At 45.9% G+C, this 21,328-nt stretch overlaps 1 protein-coding gene across 1 annotated transcript; it reads left to right on the plus strand.

Annotated features, from left to right (window-relative positions):
• Nucleotides 1-3,752: 3,752 nt before the first annotated feature.
• LOC125507058 (F-box/FBD/LRR-repeat protein At1g13570-like) lies at nucleotides 3,753-21,042 on the plus strand. Its single transcript, XM_087524059.1, has 5 exons — nucleotides 3,753-3,919; nucleotides 17,522-18,344; nucleotides 19,399-19,545; nucleotides 19,650-19,929; nucleotides 20,557-21,042. The coding sequence occupies exons 1-5, from the start codon at nucleotides 3,753-3,755 to the stop codon at nucleotides 20,577-20,579; spliced, it is 1,440 nt and encodes a 479-aa protein (XP_087380185.1). The 3' UTR covers nucleotides 20,580-21,042.
• Nucleotides 21,043-21,328: the final 286 nt, after the last annotated feature.

Here is a 21,328-nt window from a genome sequence, read left to right on the forward strand (position 1 = left end):
AATCGACAAATCTCTTATCAAAGGTTTCATTCGCCCAAGTTGCTCTTCTCGGGGAGCACCTTCTCTCTTTGTTAAGAAGAAGGATGGGACAAACCGATTAGTCCAAGACTACCGTCCTATAAACCAAGCTATCATTCAGAATAAATACCCTCTTCCTCGGATCAATGATCTTTATGATCAACTGGCTGGCTCATCAGTGTTCTCCAAACTCGATTTGAGGTTGGGTTACCACCAGATCCGTGTTCGTGAAGAGGATATCCCAAAGACCGCCTTCGTGACTCGGTATGGGTCTTACGAGTACACAGTCATGTCATTCGGCTTAATGAATGCGCCAGCCACCTTCTCTCATCTAATGAACTATATATTCATGGATTACCTCGACAAGTTCGTCGTGGTTTATTTGGACGATATCCTTTTATTTTCCAAGAACAAGGAAGAACATGCTGAACATCTTCGTCTTGTGCTGGAAAAGCTTCGGGAGTATCAACTGTATGCTAAGTATTCCAAGTGTGAATTCTAGCTCCCCGAAGTAACCTATCTTGGGCATGTCATCTCCAAGGATGGTATTGCCGTCAACCCTGAACGAGTTCAGGCTATTCTCGATTGGACTCCTCCGAAGAATGTCAAGCAAGTCCGAAGTTTTCTCGGTCTCGCCAGCTATTGCCGTCGATTCGTCGAGAACTTCTCCAAGATTGCCAGGCCCCTGACTAATCTGTTGCATAAGGGTGTCAAGTTCGACTGGACAGACAAGTGCCAGGAAAGTTTCCAGGCGCTCAAAGACAAGTTGACTTCTGCCCCAGTGCTTGCTCCACCTGATACTAAGAAGGACTTCGTCATTTACTGCGACGCTTCCCGTCAAGGATTAGGCTGTGTCCTAATGCAAGAGCACAGAGTGATTGCTTATGCCTCTCGTCAACTGCGCCCTCATGAAGAAAACTACCCAGTTCACGACCTCGAGCTTGCTGCTATCATTCATGCACTGAAGCAGTGGCGACATTACCTTCTCGGTAATCGTTGCGAGATCTTCACCGACCACCAAAGTCTGAAGTATCTGTTTACTCAGCCAGATCTGAACCTCCGCCAGCAGAGATGGATGGAGACTGTTGCAGACTTTGACATGGGTATATCCTATACCCCCGGCAAGGCTAATGTAATGGCTGATGCCTTGAGCCGCAAGTCTTACTGCAATCACCTCTAGGTTCACAAAGTTCAGCCCTCGCTTGTCGAAGAATTTAGAAAGCTGAACCTTCATATTGTTCCTCCTGGAGCACTCGCCCCCGCCCCTAGAGTTTCAGAAGATGAATCTCCGTGTTGATACTAAGGGTTCTCTAAATACCCTGGCTGTCGTACCAGATCTTGTAGCTGGTATAAAGACTATTCAAGGTTATGACTCTGAAGTCCAAAAGATTAAACGTCATGTAGCAGAAGGAAAGCCCTCCTTCTTCTCTATCGCTGATGATGGCGCCTTGTACTTCAAGGGCCGCCTAGTGGTACCATGTTCGAAGAAAAACCTGGATCAGACTAAAGAGGTTATGGAAGAAGCTCATGATACGCCTTTGTCTATTCATCCTGGTAGTACAAAGATGTACCAGGATATTCGTCAAAGATTCTGGTGGTCTAATATGAAGCAGGACATTGCTCGTTATGTTGCTGAGTGTGACGTTTGCCGCCGTATCAAAGCAGAGCATCAAAGGCCTGCTGGAACTCTGCAACCTATCTCTATTCCTGAATGGAAATGGGACCATGTTGAAATGGACTTCGTCACCGGATTTCCCAAATCGCAGAAAGGTAATGATGCTATTCTTGTCGTCATTGACCGGCTTTCTAAATTTGCACATTTTCTGGCGGTCAAAGAGACAATCACTACAAGTCAGCTTGCTACTCTCTACATGGTCAGAATTGTTTCACTTCACGGTATTCCACTGGTTATCAGTTCAGACCGTGGCAGTTTATTCACTTCAAGATTTTGGGCAAGTTTCCAAGAAGCTATGGGAACTCATCTGTCGTTCAGTACGGCGTTTCATCCTCAGTCGCAAGGACAGGTTGAACGTGTCAACCAAGTTCTTGAAGACATGCTTCGAGCTTGTGTAATTTCCTTCAGCAAGAAATGGGAGGAATCTCTTCCATATGCCGAGTTCTCTTATAATAATAGCTATCAAGCTAGTCTGAAGATGTCCCCCTTCGAAGTGCTATATGGACGAAAGTGTCGAACCCCTCTGAACTGGTCAGAAACTAGGGAACGTCCACTTTTCGGTCCGGATATTATCCAACAGGACGAAGAGCAAGTCCGCATTATTCGTGAGAATCTCAAGACTTCTCAGTCACGTCAGAAGAGTCAGTATGACCGTCATCACAAAGACATGGTCTATCAACCTGGCAAAAAGGCTTATCTTCGAGTTACACCAATGAAGGGTGCTCACCACTTCGGGATCAAGGGCAAGCTAGCTCCTCGCTATATTGGCCCATTCACTATTGTCGAAAGGCATGGAAAAGTAGCATATCAACTGGAGCTTCCGCCGAACCTTTCCCAGGTTCACGATGTGTTCCATGTGTCACAAGTCCGTCGTTCCTTCAAGGATCCAATCCGAGCAGTGGATCATGAAGTGCTCGAATTGCAACAGGACCTCTCCTATAAAGAGCATCCGGTCCGCATTCTTGACCAAGCTGAACGCCACACACGTCAGAAGGCGATCAAGTTCCTCAAAGTTCAGTGGTCGAATCACTCTGAAGACGAAGCCACTTGGGAACGCGAGGACCGCCTGCGTGATGAATACCCCGCACTATTTCCTTCTACATCCTAAATCTCGGGACGAGATTTCTTGTAGTGGAGGAGATTTGTAACACCCGGATAATTAGGCTACAGTAAAACTCTCCTAATGATGCCATGTCATCTTTGATTACTGTTGCTAAACTTTCGTTAGTTAAAACCGATTCAAAAATCAATCCAAAAAAATGGCAAACAACAAAAAAATTTAAAAGTTGAAACAAAAATGTTCGGACAGTGCCAAAAATGGCATAGGTAATTATGGTGAAGTAAACACATTTTTAGAAAATGCCTAGATACTTTAAAATGAAATAAAACAGAGAAGAAAATAAATAAAAGAAAGAAATTACAAAAAAACAAAAAAGGGAAGCCCCCTGGACCAGGCGGCCCAGCTCACAGGCCGGCCGGCCCACCTGGCCCATAGCAATCAGCCGGCCCAACCCCCTCTGCCCCGCCTCCCTTCCCTGTTCCCCCGACCCGGGTCAGAACAGGGGCGTGTCCCCGCCGCACCCCCCTCGTCGGCGACGGGCGAGGATAAGGCCGCCATGCCCCGCCTCCTCGGTCCCGCCTCCCACTTGCCCCTGCTCTCTCTCTCGGTTCCTGCGCCTCTCCCTTCCCCCTTCGATCCACCGCGCCGCTCCCCCTCGTTCCCCACCACAACCGAGCACCGCCATGGCCTCGCCGCCTTAGAACTCGCGGCCACCGCGACCTCCAAGCCTCTCCGACGTGTCCGCTCGCTCCCTCTCCCTCGACTACGCCTCCCCGACGAGCCGCAGGACGCCGAGCGCCCACGAATGCTGCCCCGGCCTCGTCTTCTTCCTCGGATCCCCGACGCGTCTCCGACGAGCGCCGTCGACTCTGCTGCTACTAAACCACCATAGGCCATCTTGCGTGCCGCACGGTGAGCTTCTCCTCCCCCTGCTGCTCCTCGTTGGCCCCCTAGCGCTCTGTAGCCAGCTGCCGCCGTTGCTGAGCTCTGGTCGCCGCCATGCACTACACCGCCGCGGCCACAGACGCCGTCAAGCTCGTTCGGGCCCAGTATCGAGCTCCTGCGAGCCCTACGCGCCCGCGCACTAGCCTCCCCATTCCTCTTAGCGTGTTTCCCGTCGGGGACCCGACTGCACCGCCGCCTGCGGCGTTGCCGGCGCCCTTCCGGTGACCAAATGGTCAAGGGGCCGAGCCCTTTATGCTCAACGCGTCGCGCAGCTCCACCCTAGCCTTCCCGTTAGCCTCGAAGCGCGCTGCGTCGCCGTCTTAGTCTCACGCCCGAACCACCTCGCCGCCGATGAGCCTGTAGCGCTCGACTCTGGCCACCACAGCCTCCGCAACCACCACCATTCACTCCGCCGTCGTCTTGCCGTTCGAATGCGACCGATCCCGCCCATTTTGGTGGCCTATAGACGAAACCCGACGCTTGCCCGAGCTGCGCCGCCGCGTTTTGCCTCACCGACGTCATTCCGGCGCCGTCTGCCGACGTGGCTAGGCGGGCCCCACCCCTGGGTCGCTGCCTATGGGCTTGGGGGCCCCAACTGGCCACGTTGACCGAAGTCAACTTCGCTGACGTGGCAGCTACTGCCACTGACATGCGGGCCTCATGCCATAAAACAAATAAAAACAAATATATAAACTGCTAATTACTTAAGTTAATTAACTAAAACCTAATTAGACACTGACTGCTAGGTCCCACCCACTAATTAACCTATTTAGTTAGTCTAAACCCCCCTATTATTGCCCCCTGACAATGACATGTGGGTCCCCCTGGACCCACCTGTCTGGTTTGACTGGTCAACCGACCAGTTGACCTGCTGACATCTCTCCGATGTCATGTGAAAGTGCAACTATCCCTAGGTGGTTTTGGTAATTCATAACAACATATAGCTCATTGAGCTAATGCTATTCCAAGATGATTATTTCAGGAAAGCTCAATGATTGGCATGGCATGGATGTGAAAGTGGAACCCTCAAAATGCTAAGGACAAAGGATTGGCTCAAGCTCAAAAGCTCAAGACTCTTCATTTTATATTTTAGTGATCCAAGATCACATTGAGTCTTTAGGAAAAGCCAATACTATCAAGGAGGGATGAGGTGTTGCTTAATGAGCCTCTTGCTTCATGTGCTTAGTGATATGCTCCAAAACCCTCAACTACTTTCCCATATCCACATATGACCTAAACCCTAAGCCAAACTCGGTCCTACCGATTCTTTCTATCCGGCGCCACCGAGTTTCACTTGTCATAAGCCACTGCCAAACCCTAGCAATTCGGTTCTACCGATAGGGATCTCGGTCTCATCGAGATGGGATTGCAAACTCTCTATTTCCCTTTCGTAACTTTTCGGTCTCACCGAAAGAGCGAATCGGTCCCACCGAGATTGCAATGTAAATTCAGTGTTTCCTTTTTGTAACTTTTCGGTCTCACCGAAAGAGCAAATCGGTCCCACCGAGTTTGCCTGACCAACTCTCTGGTTAGCTAATTACCAAATTCGGTCTCACCGAGTTTGTGTAATCGGTCTCACCGAGATTACGTTATGCCCAAACCCTAACCATATCGGTCCTACGGAGTTGCATGTCAGTCCCACCGAAAATCTCTAACGGTCACTAGGTTTACCTTTTCCGTCCGACCGAGTTTGTTGATTCGGTCCCACCGAGATTGGAAAACTGAGTGTAACGGTTGGATTTTGTGTGGAGGCTATATATACCCCTCCACCTCCTCTTCATTCGTGGAGAGAGCCATCATAACACATACACAATTCCAACTCATATGTTCTGAGAGAGAACCACCTACTCATGTGTTGAGACCAAGATATTCCATTCCTACCATATGAATCTTGATCTCTAGCCTTCCCCAAGTTGCTTTCCACTCAAATCTTCTTTCCACAAAATCCAAATCCTATGAGAGAGAGTTGAGTGTTGGGGAGACTATCATTTGAAGCACAAGAGCAAGGAGTTCATTACCTACACACCATTTGTTACTTCTTGGAGAGTGGTGTCTCCTAGATTAGCTAGGTGTCACTTGGGAGCCTCCGACAAGATTGTGGAGTTGAACCAAGGAGTTTGTAAGGGCAAGGAGATCGCCTACTTCGTGAAGATCTACCTCTAGTGAGGCAAGTCCTTTGTGGGCGATGGCCATGGTGGGATAGACAAGGTTGCTTCTTCGTGGACCCTTTGTGGGTGGTTGCTTCTTCGTGGACCCTTTGTGGGTGGAGCCCTTCGTGGACTCGCGCAACCGTTACCCTTTGTGGGTGGAGCCCTCCGTGGACTCGCGCAACCGTTACCCTTTGTGGGTTGAAGTCTCCATCAACATGGATGTAGGATAGCACCACCTATCCGAATCACGGGAAAAACATCCGTGTCTCCAATTGCGTTTGATTTCTCCAAACCCTTCCCTTTACATTCTTGCAAGTTGCATGCTTTACTTTCCGCTGCCAATATACTCTTTGCATGCTTGCTTGAATTGTGTGATGATTGCTTGACTTGTCCTACAATATCTAAAATCTGCCAAGAACTAAAATTGGGAAAAGGTTTAAGTTTTTATTTGGTCAAGTAGTCTAATCACCCCCCCCCTCTAGACATACTTTCGATCCTACAAGTGGTATCAGAGCTTTGGTCTCCATTTGCTTTTATCTCCATAGCTTTTGGTGGTCGTAGCCTTGGTTTCACAACCTAGGAGAGTATGGCGTCTAGCGAGGGAAATTATCACCGCAGAGGTCCTTACTTTGATGGTACTAATTTTGCTAGTTGGAAGCATAAAATGAAAATGCATATTCTTGGACATAACCCCGCCGTTTGGGCTATTGTGTGTGTTGGTTTGCAAGGTCACTTCTTTGATGGGAAAGAACCAAACCGTGAAGCTACCGCGGATGAGTTGAAGATGTTGCAATACAATGCTCAAGCTTGTGATATTCTCTTCAACGGATTGTGCCCCGAAGAATTCAAAAAAATCAGCCGTCTTGAGAATGCAAAGGAAATTTGGGATACTTTGATTGATATGCACAAAGGTACCGACTCCGTCAAGGAATCCAAGTTGGATGTGCTTCAAAGCCAACTTGACAAGTTCAAGATGAAGGATGGTGAAGGTGTCGCTGAAATGTACTCTAGGCTTGCTCTCATCACAAATGAGATTGCCGGCTTAGGAAGTGAAGAGATGACCGACAGATTCATCATCAAGAAGATTCTAAGAGCCTTGGATGGAAAATATGATACCGTGTGCACATTGATCCAAATGATGCCCAATTACAAAGATCTCAAGCCAACGGAGGTGATTGGAAGAATTGTTGCTCATGAGATGTCACTTAAGGATAACTTCAATGAAGAATTGAGCTTAATGGTGAAGAACTTCAACAAGTTCTACAAGAGTAGAAGCAAAGATAGAAGCTTCAAGTCAAGGTCCTACAATGACAAAAGATCTTCTAGTCGAGAGCGAAACTGCTACAGTTGTGGAAGACCCGGACACTATTCCAATGAGTGTACGGCTCCCTACAAGAGAAGAGAAGATTCTCCAAAAAGAAGAAGCAAAGAATCACCACCAAGAGAGAGGAGGAGTAGAGATGATCGTTATGAACAAAGATACTCACGGAGAAGCAAGGATTCCGAAAGGAAGGAAAATCATCAAGGAGCTACACAAGACGAAGACATCAAGCTCATGTTGGTGAATGGGTATCCGGCTCCGACTCCGACAGCCACTCCGAGAGAAGTTATCACTCCGACTCCGAAGATACTCAAGATGAAGGTGTTGTTGGTCTAGCACTTGTGTCAACTAACTCCTACGACATATTTGAATCACCAAATGAAGGAATTGGAAGATGCTTCATGGCCAAAGGTCCTAAGGTAACACACCCCGAGTATGTTGATTTCAATAGTGATGAAGATGACTTGTTAGGTGATGATTTGCTTGTTGACAACTCTAGTGATGAATACTATGATGAAACGTCAATTAAACATGCTAATCAAGATAAAACGAATGACAATGGTAAGGAGAAGATTGAGGCTCTAACTAAAGAACTAAACACTCTTAAGTTAGCTCATGAAACTATCTTCGAAGATCATCGAGAACTTTTAAGAGCTCATGAGAAATTACGCTTTGAAAAGCTCAATCTTGAGCAAGAGCATGAGTTCTTAAAAGTAATCAATGATGATCTCCGCAAGAAAATCTCTTCTTACATTGCCAAGCGTTTACTCTTATCCACTTACATGCCTCAAGTCAAGTCTAGTAACAAGAACAAGAAAGATTCTTCCTCTAGCACTAACGATGATCATGCTAAATCCAATATTGTTGCTTCTAGTAGTTCTCTTGATTCCACTAATGATTCTCTTAGCCAAGTTACACTTGAGCAAGAAAATAGTTTATTGAAGGGAATTATAGAGAAAGGAGTGTACAAAAGCCTTGCCGGGAGTAAGCAATTCGAGGAAATTGTGCGCAAGCAAGGAATGCACCGGAAGAATCAAGGTGTTGGTTTTGAACGAAAGTTCAATGCCAATGGAGTTGAATGGGAAGAAGATCAATACCCCAAGACAAAGTTTGTTCCTTAACAAGAGAAGTATGATACTTCTTTCAAGGGGACACAAGCTCAAGATGATCTTCCACCACAAGACTACAAGCAAAAAGGCAAGGACAAGCTTCAAGAGGAAATTGATGCATTTGAAGAAGCTCCTAAGACCTTAGTCAAGTGGATTCCCAAGACTACTTCAAGTTCCACTTCATCAAGTATGACTACAACTCCAAGGATTCCCATCAAGATGGTGTTGATCCAAAAGAAGAAGAACTAGATAGTTCTTGAGGGTGACTCCGCCAACATACTTCACTCTTATCATTTTGGCAAGAACAAGTGCAATCAACTTCCACATCTTGCACTAGTTCAAGGAGTCACAAACCCTCTTGTTGGTAAGAAAAGGGACAAGGTAACCTAAAAGTTTTCATGGACATCATCTTGTGTGTGCATCACTCTATGTCTATGGATATCCTTGTTTGTTCCTTGTGGAACTAACCCATGTAGGTATTGAAAGTGCAATTCACTCAAATGGATAGCTCCAAGTGATCTACATCAACATTGAGCATCCACATCTTCAACATCTACATGAAGTCATCATCGACAAAACCCGAGGTTAGTTCATCCCTCTAAGGGGGGATATCACATCTAGGGGGAGCTTTACTCTAAGACTTGAGCTAAAGCAACTCTAAAGATGAGAACACAACAATGCTTTATGTAAAAGTGGTAACCCCACTTGAGCTTAAACGATGAGTATGACCTATGATCAAGTGTTCTCACTTGACTCCTAAGTCAATATACTCATATATAGATGACCTTGTCATCGCAAATTGCTTGATAGATGCTAGAATTGGTTGTGCATGCCTTGTCACATATTTCATTTGCCATCTTATTGTGTGAGCATGCTGGTTGCATACTTTACTCATTCGAGGACATCCACTTGTTGTTTTGATTGTTCGGTTTTATTTTCTTTTGCCAAGTGGATGGACAAGAATGCCTAAGAACCTCCTCTAGCTATCTATGCTTTTCTCGTCTCAAACTCTATTCATGCTACATCACAAAATTTGATCAAGTCAGATTCGAACCACTCTGTGTGAGGAGCGCTCGGAGTCCCCGATTCGTCATAGACTTAAACTTCCAAAACCTCTTTATGATTCTCGGTCTGACCGATACCCCACTTTCGGTCCTACCGAGATCATTAAGTTGATCTAGGTTTTCGATCTCGGTGCAACCGATTTGAACCTTTCGGTCACACCGAGTTTCAGTAACTGCTTGCAGTTATGAATCTCGGTGCCACCGAGTCGTTCCACTCGGTCACACCGACAGGGTCGGGCTATATATAGTCACGGGCAAAAATTTGGAAATTTCTCCGAACCCCTTCGCCCGCGCGATAGCCTGCTCTGCCAACGTGGTCTCCGGATCGTCTCCTCGCCGCCAGCCGCCTCCAGTCGCTGGTCTCCATCGCCGTCAACGGAATTCTACCCCACCGTTGCCGCCGTAGCGAGTCTCCGCCGAACTAGGGTATGGAATCGATCTTTGTGCTATTCTCCAATCCGATTCTTAGCACATTGTGATCATCATGATTCTTGCCACGATTGAAACACTCCTATCCAGTCAATGCGCTCGTAGATTAGGTTTGATTCGAAAATTTTAGGGTTAGGTTTCCGCCGAAACCATCTCGGACCCACCGAGTTGAAAAACTCGGTCCCACCGATTTGGCTTATGCCATTGCACAAGTGAGACTCGGTCTGACCGAGAATTACTTATCGGTGTGACCGATTTTGGAACTCTGTGAAACCCTAGCAGTCTCGGTGCCACCGAACTGTGACTCGGTCTGACCGAGTTCACTAGTTTAGGTGCCAAAATTGCTTCGGTATCACCGAGTTTAAAAATCGGTAGATCCGAGATGATTTCAGTGGGAAACTAAAACTAAGTTTTTGGATCATTCTTTTGCAAAAATCTCTGCATTTTGTGATGCTCATCCACTCTTCCTCATCTATAAACTATTCACAGGGTCAGCAGTCAGCTTGTTCATCATGTCAGATCAGAGTGACAACCAGAATGTGTCAGAACAGCAAGTGCACATGAGTGAGGGGACTAGTCCCTCCAGCTCTTCAGATGATGGCAGCAGGAGTACCCCAAGCAATCTGCCTAAAGCTGCCACTAGACAGAGGAAGAAGGGAACTTCAGATTCTGAGGATGAAGATTATGTGGCAGAAGAGGAAGCCACATCAAAGAGAGTTGAGCCAGCTCAAGGCATAAAGCCAGGGATGAAAGTCAAAAGGCCAGCAGGCAGGCAGCCTATGTCAAAGGCCAGAGCTTCAACTGAGCCCACTCCCAAAGAGCCAGTTGCTACTGAAGACAAGAAAAGAAAGGAAAGGGTCAAGAAGACCGTAGCCAGAGTGCTTGGAAAGGCTTCCATCATGGAAGAAGAGGAAGAAGAAGAGGTTGCTGCACCAGCACCTAAGGCACCTAAGCTTATGGGTGATGCTATAAGATCAGGGGCTGCCACATCTAAGCCCAAAGAAGCACCCAAAGCTGCCTCCAAGCCCAAGTCTGCACCAAAGAGGAATACAAGAAGCATACCTGCTCCTGAGAAGAACAAGGCCCCAGTGCCTGAAGCTGCAGAAGAAGATGATGAAGAGCAAGTACTCAGAAAACTCAAGCCCAAGATCCCAGACCACAACGATGCTCATCCTGTGACTGAGGATATGAAGCTCAGGAGAGACTCAGGGCTGAGGAAGTGGAGAGAAGCAGATCCGTATGCTTCAGGGAGGAGAACTGCTATGGATTACAGGTTTCACACCAAGGAACAGCAAGATTTCTATGAGACAGTGCTACTTGATAAGAAGCCCATAGTTTGTGACATGAGATGGGTTGATCGGGAGTACATCAAGGAAAACGAAGAGTACTACCCTGGAGTGTATGAAAGCTTCAATGCTTGTGGAGTAGCAGACTTTGTTGGGCAGAAGCTCACAAAGTGGAACAAGGAGCTCATTATGAAATTCTACTCCACAGCACACTTTTATCCAGATGGTAGGATAATTTGGATGTCAGAGGGTACGAGGTACCAATCAACTGTTGAGGAATGGGCAAAGTTGATCAATACCCTAGAGGAGCAAGCAGATGACTTGGACATTTATGCCAAGAAGAAGATGTACCACAACTCTATGTCCAATATGTACAAGGAAATTCCAAACGAGGCTCTTGAAACTTTCAAATTTGGCTCAGTGCATTATCTTCTGTCAGGGCTGCCAACCATAAATTGGATACTGAGGCACACCTTGTTGCCCAAGTCAGGTGATCACAAGATGATCAGAGGCCACACGATCAACTTGCTACATATCTTTGATGTGCCACAGAAGTTCAAGGTGATGAGCCTCATGGTAGAGACAATCAAGAGGACAGCAGCAGACCAGAAGAGGAGCTGTGGATATGCCCCACAAATTCAGGAGCTCATTAACTCCAAGATGGGCACGGGCATATACTTGTTGGACAAGGAACACTTGCCCATCCGTCCAGATTTTGAGGACAATCAAGTTGTCATGACTGAGAATGAACCATCGTCTGCACAAGCACAAGCAAAGAAGGAGAAGGCAAGGAAGGAGAAAGCTGCCAAGATGCCTACTCAAGAGGAGGCATCTGAATATTTCCTGAAAACCAAACAAGAGCAGCTTGGTTACCTGATTGCATCCACCCTGCGGATTGAGAAAGGACTAGCCACCCTAACTCAGAACCAGGCAAGCCTAGAGAGAATCATGGAACAAAAGTTCTATGACTTGGATGTCAAGGTGACAGAGATTCAGACTACAGTGGAGCAGCTCCAGGATGACATGCAGGAGAGGAGAGGCAGGACTACAACTGATGCCTTTGCCAGAGTGCCACGAGGTCCAAGGTCGTCTGCAGTGCCAGTTGCTGACCCCAGAGCCACCACTTCTGCACCAGCTACAGCCTCAGTTCCACCTGCTCCAGCGTCTACTTCAGCTCCAACTCCAGCGTCTACTTCAGCGTCTACAGAAGCCTTTGTCCTTGGAGTGATCCGGACTCCACCACCACCAGAAGATCAAGCCTGAGTGTCGATCTAGCACTATGCATTTTCTAGGAACTTTTTGGTAACTTGTTGCCAAAGGGGGAGAAAATGTATAGATCATAGGCTTTGAGAGAGAGAGAGAGAGTGTTGCTTGTTTCTCTCTTGCTTTATTTGGTGGTTTTTCGAACTTTGTTTGCTTTTGAGTGCTTGAGATACTATGTCATTGATCGTGAGACATTGATGATCATGTGTTTGATCATAAGCTACACTTAATGCTTGCTTAATGCTATTATCTTATCTATCTTATATGATCATTCACTTTTCTTGGTGATGAGTGCATATATTTCATTCTTATCATTTTAAGCGCTCCATCAAGATGTATGTGACATGGAAGAGTAACCCATGACTCTAACTCCTTGTGCATTTGCAGTCCAAAGCAAATTTTAAATATGCACAAATTTAGGGGGAGCTCTTACTTATCACATACTTCTCAAAGCGACAATATATTTCATGCTTATTATCATTTGTCGAAGCTTTGATCTATATGTTGTCATCAATTACCAAAAAGGGGGGAGATTGAAAGTGCAACTATCCCTAGGTGGTTTTGGTAATTCATAACAACATATAGCTCATTGAGCTAATGCTATTCCAAGATGATTATTTCAGAAAAGCTCAATGATTGGCATGGCATGGATGTGAAAGTGGAACCCTCAAAATGCTAAGGACAAAGGATTGGCTCAAGCTCAAAAGCTCAAGACTCTTCATTTTATATTTTAGTGATCCAAGATCACATTGAGTCTTTAGGAAAAGCCAATACTATCAAGGAGGGATGAGGTGTTGCTTAATGAGCCTCTTGCTTCATGTGCTTAGTGATATGCTCCAAAACCCTCAACTACTTTCCCATATCCACATATGACCTAAACCCTAAGCCAAACTCGGTCCTACCGATTCTTTCTATCCGGCGCCACCGAGTTTCACTTGTCATAAGCCACTGCCAAACCCTAGCAATTCGGTTCTACCGATAGGTATCTTGGTCTCACCGAGATGGGATTGCAAACTCTCTGTTTCCCTTTCGTAACTTTTTGGTCTCACCGAAAGAGCGAATCGGTCCCACCGAGATTGCAATGTAAATTCAGTGTTTCCTTTTTGTAACTTTTCGGTCTCACCGAAAGAGCAAATCGGTCCCACCGAGTTTGCCTGACCAACTCTCTGGTTAGCTAATTACCAAATTCGGTCTCACCGAGTTTGTGTAATCAGTCTCACCGAGATTACGTTATGCCCAAACCCTAACCATATCGGTCCTACCGAGTTGTATGTCAGTCCTACCGAAAATCTCTAACGATCACTAGGTTTACCTTTTCGGTCCGACCGAGTTTGTTGATTCGGTCCCACCGAGATTGGAAAACTGTGTGTAATGGTTGGATTTTGTGTGGAGGCTATATATACCCCTCCACCTCCTCTTCATTCGTGGAGAGAGCCATCAGAACACATACACAATTCCAACTCATATGTTCTGAGAGAGAACCACCTACTCATGTGTTGAGACCAAGATATTCCATTCCTACCATATGAATCTTGATCTCTAGCCTTCCCCAAGTTGCTTTCCACTCAAATCTTCTTTCCACAAAATCCAAATCCTATGAGAGAGAGTTGAGTGTTGGGGAGACTATCATTTGAAGCACAAGAGCAAGGAGTTCATTACCTACACACCATTTGTTACTTCTTGGAGAGTGGTGTCTCCTAGATTGGCTAGGTGTCACTTGGGAGCCTCCGACAAGATTGTGGAGTTGAACCAAGGAGTTTGTAAGGGCAAGGAGATCGCCTACTTCGTGAAGATCTACCGCTAGTGAGGCAAGTCCTTTGTGGGCGATGGCCATGGTGGGATAGACAAGGTTGCTTCTTCGTGGACCCTTTGTGGGTGGTTGCTTCTTCGTGGACCCTTTGTGGGTGGAGCCCTTCGTGGACTCGCGCAACCGTTACCCTTTGTGGGTGGAGCCCTCCGTGGACTCTCGCAATCGTTACCCTTTGTGGGTTGAAGTCTCCATCAACGTGGATGTAGGATAGCACCACCTATTTGAACCACGGGAAAAACATCCGTGTCTCCAATTGCGTTTGATTTCTCCAAACCCTTCCCTTTACATTCTTGCAAGTTGCATGCTTTACTTTCCGCTGCCAATATACTCTTTGCATGCTTGCTTGAATTGTGTGATGATTGCTTGACTTGTCCTACAATATCTAAAATCTGCCAAGAACTAAAATTGGGAAAAAGGTTAAGTTTTTATTTGGTCAAGTAGTCTAATCACCCCCCCTCTAGACATACTTTCGATCCTACATCATGCCTGCGTCATCATTCACTGTTTTGGATAATGTTAGAATTAAATAACTAATTAAAATCAGAAAATGATTTAAAATCTTTAGAAAATCATATCTTTTAATCCGTAACTCGGATGAAAATACTTTATACATGAAAGTTGCTTAGAACGACGAGACGAATCCGGATACGCAAACCGTTCGTCCGCCACGCATCCCTAACATACCGAACACGCAACTTCCCCCCTCCAGTTCATCTATCCGAAAACGCGAAACACCGGGAATACTTTCCCGGATGTTTTCCCCCTTCACCGGTACCACCTCGTACCGCGTTAGGGCACACCTAGCATCGTGCTTTGTCATGTCATGCATCGTCATGCATTTGTTTGCATTATATTTATTGTTTCTTCCCCCTCTTCTCCCGCTAGACATCGAGACCGACGCCGCTGCTACCCAGTATGACTACGGTGTTGACGACCCCTCTCTCTTGCCAGAGCAACCAGGCAAGCCCCCCCCACCTTTGATCACCAGATATCACCTACTCTTCTCTCTACTGCTTGCATTAGAGTAGTGTAGCATGTTACTGCTTTCCGTTAATCCTATTCCGATGCATAGCCTGTCATTGTTGCTCCAGCTGTTGATACCTTACCTGCAATCCTAAATGCTTAGTATAGGATGCTAGTTTACCATCAGTGGCCCTAAATTCTTGTCTGTCTGCCATGCTGTACTATCGGGCCGTGATCACTTGGGAGGTGGTCATGGGTATATACTTATACATAATATATGATACTTGTGGTGATTAAAGTCGGGTTGGCTCGTAGGAGTACCCGCGAGTGATTCCGATGTTGGGGGCTGAAGGGGCAGGTGGCTCCATCTCGGTAGAGGTGGGCCTGAGTTCCCGAAGGCCCCCGACTATTACTTTGTGGCGGAGCGACAGGGCAGGTTGAGACCACCTAGGAGAGAGGTGGGCCTGGCCCTGGTCGGCGTCCGTGGTTATTTCAGAATAACACGCTTAACGAGATCTTGGTATTTGATCTGAGTCTGGCTACTGGCCTATACGCACTAACCATCTACGCGGGGACAGTTATGAGCACTCGACGTCGTAGTATCAGTCAAAGCCTTCGTGACGTCAGCGACTGAGCGGCGCGCGCCGGATTGGAACGTAAGCCTGCTCTTGTATTAAGGGGGCTAGTTCTGCTTCCGGCCGCCCTCGCAACGTGCAGGTGTGCAATGGGCGATGGGCCCAGACCCCTGCGCCATAGGATTTAGACCGGCGTGCTGACCTCTCTGTTGTGCCTAGGTAGGGCTGCGACATGTTGATCTTCCGAGGCCGGGCATGACCCAGAAAAGTGTGTCCGGCCAAATGGGATCGAGCGTGTTGGGTTATGTGGTGCACCCCTGCAGGGAAGTTAATCTATTTGAATAGCCGTGATCCTCGGTAACAGGGCGACTTGGAGTTGTACCTTGACCTTATGACAACTAGAACTGGATACTTAATAAAACACACCCTTCCAAGTGCCAGATACAACCGGTGATCGCTCTCTCACAGGGCAACGAGGGGAGGATCATCGGTTAGGATTATGCTGTGCGATGTTACTTGGTGAACTTACCATCTACTCTCTTCTACATGCTGCAAGATGGAGGTGGCCAGAAGCGTAGTCTTCGACAGGATTAGCTATCCCCCTCTTATTCTGGCATTCTGCAGTTCAGTCCACCGATATGGCCCTTTACACATTTATCCATGCATATGTAGTGTAGCTCCTTGCTTGCGAGTACTTTGGATGAGTACTCATGGTTGCTTTCTCCCTCTTTTCCCCCTTTTCCTTCTACCTGGTTGTCGCAACCAGACGTTGGAGCCCAGGAGCCAGACGCCACCGTCGACGACGACTACTACTACTCGGGAGGAGCCTACTACTACGTGCAGCCCGCTGACGGCGACCAGGAGTAGTTATGAGGATCCCAGGCAGGAGGCCTGCGCCTCTTTCGATCTGTATCCCAGTTTGTGCTAGCCTTCTTAAGGCAAACTTGTTTAACTTATGTCTGTACTCAGATATTGTTGCTTCCGCTGACTCGTCTATGATCGAGCTCTTGTATTCGAGCCCTCGAGGCCCCTGACTTGTAATATGATGCTTGTATGACTTATTTTATTTGTAGAGTTGTGTTGTGATATCTTCCCGTGAGTCCCTGATCTTGATCGTACACATTTGCGTGTATGATTAGTGTACGATTGAATCGGGGGCGTCACAGCTATGCTAAATAGCAGCGATACTCGGTTCAAATAGTTATAGTCTGTTATTTTGTAATTTTACGGACAATTGTATGTACCAAAATATAAGACGTTTTTGGGCTAGTTTAGCCTAAAAATGTCTTAAATTTTGATACGAAGGGAGTACCATTTAGCGGCACACTGCTCAAACCACTATAGGTGACTATAGTTGTAGCTGGTTATTTAAAACTTTGAGTTTATTTGCATTCCTATTCAACACCCATAATGAAATCAAAATCTTAAGTAAAAAAAATCCCTTGTCTTGCATGTTTGTATCCATACTTAGTAGTATAAACATGTGAGGATTTCCCGGCGATTATTTTATCAGTTTAGCTACATGTTGGTCAACTGAATTTTGAATTCGGGGTTAGTCAATTTTTGAATGAAGGAAGGAGAAGGGCCTCGCCGGAGAGAAGGAAGGGGCTCGCCGTCATCACCCCATTATCCATCCTAGGCTTTAGGATGGGGACGGTGGTGGGGCTTCGTCGGAGAAAAAACTCGATGCGGGGGGCAGGGGGGAGGGGATGTTAGGCCGGCGGTAGCTAGCGGTGGAAGGAGATGTGCGGGAGGTTGAAGAAAGGCTTTGGGCCGTTGATTTCGCATCTAATGGTTCACAAAATGGACTGATCCTAGTTTTTTTTAGCTGGCTGATGTATTTTATTTTTTAGGAAAAAACATGCCCGAAGCGTGAAGGAGGCCGCACTGGCCGAGGCGGACGCCCTGATCTCCCTGGCCCCGGACGCCCTCGACAACATCCTCGTCCGTCTCCACATCCGCGACGCCGTCCGCACGTCGGTGCTCTCCCGCGCCTGGCGACACCGATGGGAGGCCCTCCCATCCCTCGACCTCCATTTCCCCTGCCTCGGAGGCGATGATGGCGCGCCGGCGGGGCTGGGATCCCTCGAAGGCATCCTCCTCCGCTGCCCCGCCCGCGTCCGGCTCTTCCACGCGGAGCTCGACGGGCCCTACGCAGGCCGCGTCCACGACTGGCTCTTCGTCCTCGCCCGCAGGGGTGTCGAGATCCTGGACCTCAGCTTCAACGACTCGTTCCCCACCCTCCCCTCCTCCGTCTTCTCCTGCAGCCGGCTCACCTCCCTCAGCCTCTTCGGCTGCGCCATTCCGCTCCTACCCGCGGGCTTTGTGGCCTTCCCGGAGCTAAGGAAATTGACCCTCGCAAACGTCAACTTAGAGGACTATGGGGAGTACCAGCTTGAGGAGATCATTAGGACATCCCCGTTGCTCGACTATCTGGTACTTACAGATGTTTTCATCGGTGGCGAGTACATCAGAGAATGGGTGATTCGGGCGCCCAATCTCAGGCACTTGACTATTTGTTCAGAGAACTATTATGGCTGGATCCTCAAGGACTTGACATGCCTGAATTCTGCAGTCATCGATTGGTTTGACAATGTTGTTCACAACGATTTTGCCAAGTTTCTTTCCGGGCTTGTTCAAGTTAGGAAGCTTTTGGTCGTCTCATTCAACGCACCGGTAAATGCTTATGTCCCCAGTTGCTTATTTTATCTTTTGAGTCTCTTGTTTCGCAGAATCAATCCGAAACTAGTTAAAATGCCCTATATCGGAATATGGGGAGTTTTTTTTTCTCTTTAATCTGTCTGAAAAGCTAGGCTGCCACAGCTGTGCTGGTATCATTAGGCAACCATATTAGAGTACACAAAATAGAGTACAAATAGCTTTGCCCTAACTGGCCTCAAGCCCACAAGGTTGATTACTTACGAAACATAATGCAACAAAGGGGGAAAATAGCCTAATCATTATCTGTATGTCCTTGGATGCTCTAAAAAAACCGCGATCTAGGTACTCCATTTTGAAAGTGCAAGTTTTTTTCCTCCCCAAATGAGCCAACATATGTAGGCCTCTGTACTGTTGAAATGATTTCCTGTCTGCCCCTTGGGCTTGGCTTCTTTCAGCCTAGCTGTGACCAATCTACTAATTAATTTGTTCCGGGTTATATACCCCCTCCGTTTCTTTTTAGTCTGCATATAAGATTTGTTCATACTCAAACTTTGTAGAAAAAAATATCAACATCTACAATATGAAAGCTATATGGTATGAAACTTAATTTCATGATGCATCTAACAATATTGATTTCATATTGTGAATCTCGATATTTTTTTCTATAAACTTAGTCAAAGTTAACAAAGTTTGACTTTGACCAAATCTTATATGCAGACTAAAAAGAAACGGAGGGAGTACTTAATTATATCATGTTTTTGTACATGCATTGTCCCACAGACATGGTTCATATTAACCTGCATATATTATTTATTTTCATCTCGGTGTTTTATTATTCCAATTCCCAACTTGATAAAGAAGGCTGATGTATATTTTTCCTTTTTCATTTGCAAAATGTATTGATTTGTGTGTGGTTTATGGTGTGCTGAACCTTTGAACATTTATGATCTCTTTTCTATTTATCTAGAAACAATATCTGTCCCTTCGTTTGCATTGCTCCTAGATTCTAGAGATGCATCCAGTTTAAGTCCTTATATTATCCTCGCTTTCTCTTTGTCCTATTTTTCAGAGTGCTATGATACCGAAGATAATTCTGTGCACCTTTCACAACTTGAAGAGCTTGAAGTTGCTTATGCACTTTTGTGAGCAACCCCCTATTATGTTAGCGTTTTGCTTACTAAAGAGTGCCCCAAATCTTGAAAAGCTTAAAATAGAGGTAATCCTGATTTATGAATATCCCCATGCATATTTCATATAACATTGTTTAAAGGTCATTTTGGCACTTCAGGTTAATTATCTTTTTTACTTTTATATGTGAAGATCTATGATAAGGAGGAGCAGAAATTTGAGGCAAATGGAGAGTTTCAAAATGCATTATGGACTGATGGCATGTGTGCCAACCTTCAGGTTGTGCAGATGACTGGCATTAATTGGCGTCGAAATGAAATGTGCTTTATAGAGCTCATTCTCTCTAAAGCAAGGCTTCTTCGTGCATTATGTATTAGCTATGGTGGGAACGTTGTGATGTCTAGTGAGGATGCTATAAATGAATTACTAACATACAAAAGGGCTTCAGCTGAAGCTCAGGTCTTATTTAAAGGTAGGGAAACTTAATTTCACACAATAAATTTCATCTTATGTATTCTCGTTGTCTATTTAAAACTATGAATGAAATGCATGAAGTTGTTAACTTTTAAAATTATTGTCTTATGGGTGCATTGCCCAATTCCATTAAAGTTTATGTACAAAGACCAAAGCAATAAAACTGAAAAAGGATCATCAGTATTTTTGTTATTTAGCTGTTTGCAAAATTGGTGTTGTTCGCGCTATTTTAGTTTGGTCAGTGCCTCGGCAGGGGTACAAGTGGAATGCATCATTTTCATGCATGCTTCGACATAGCAATCCTGTTGTTTTTTCTAACAAGGGCAGAATCTCCTGTTCTCTGCTGCATTTCATTGAAAACTGAAAAGCCGTACTACTCCAAGCAGCTTAAACCATTGGATTCTGTATCTTGCTTAAGCGAAATCTGTGTGATTGACTTAGATGCACGGTCTTTCGCGTAATGCATCTGATATTTTCCTCTGGGCCATGCATGTGTCTGCTAAAATTTTAAGTTGATTTGTGCCAAGTGGCGATCAGTTCGTGTATATGCAGAAGTGCAATATATTTTGGTTGCATTTCCTTTATTTTGATAAGCTGCATAAAGTGTGTTTCCATTTTCATGCAGGTAAAGCAGAAGAGTATTATTAGGCCAGGACCAACTCCTGGGCATCGCTGGAGAGGTGTGGCTCCGACGAGACAGTTCTATCGCCTGATGCAGTGTCTTCGATCAGAGATGCAACATGCAGAGAATGGCTTATCAAAAGGAACCAGTTCTGTTAGAGTATAAAGGGACTGCTAGCATTTTGTGTTTTGTTCTTTTCTGAAATATATTGGCCTACCATCGGTGCTTCGGTCAGAGCCGACGATGAGGTTTAAGTTCATTGTCTTTGTCTAGCACTCTAGTTAGTAGTATACCGTAGCGAGAAGACGCCTTCGAACATGGGTCGTGTTTCGTTTGACTTTTCAGGCCTCTGAAAATGAAGCGCACTTTGCCTTTTGGTATTATATCCTTGTACTGGCTGTAGCAAATTTAGGCTGGAGAGTCCGAGGGAGTTATCTTCCATTCTTAAGAAAAACTGCACTTGCTATCCTGTTGCTAGCAAAACATAAAGGTTGTTCCTGAGCCCCCAGTCTTAGGCTCATATGGGCTCTGCCGCCGTTATTTGTAGGTACCAAGAGAAGGTTTGTTGCTCCATGGTTTCATTGGCTGCTTGAGCCGAGGATGGCCAAACAGCCAGGTACTAACATTTGCTGAGTATTGAGAGAAACATTTGCTGATTGGGTGTGATGGAGTTAGTAGAATCAAACTATCAGGGCACAAATTTCCTCGAACCGTAAAAAAGTGGTCTAAAGAATTTGAGAAAATATGTTTCGAGATGAGAAATAGCTCAACGTCT

Source organism: Triticum urartu, chromosome 5A (genome assembly GCF_056163025.1).
Source record: "Triticum urartu cultivar PI428250 chromosome 5A, HENAU_Tu73, whole genome shotgun sequence".
Classification (NCBI taxonomy): domain Eukaryota; kingdom Viridiplantae; phylum Streptophyta; class Magnoliopsida; order Poales; family Poaceae; genus Triticum; species Triticum urartu.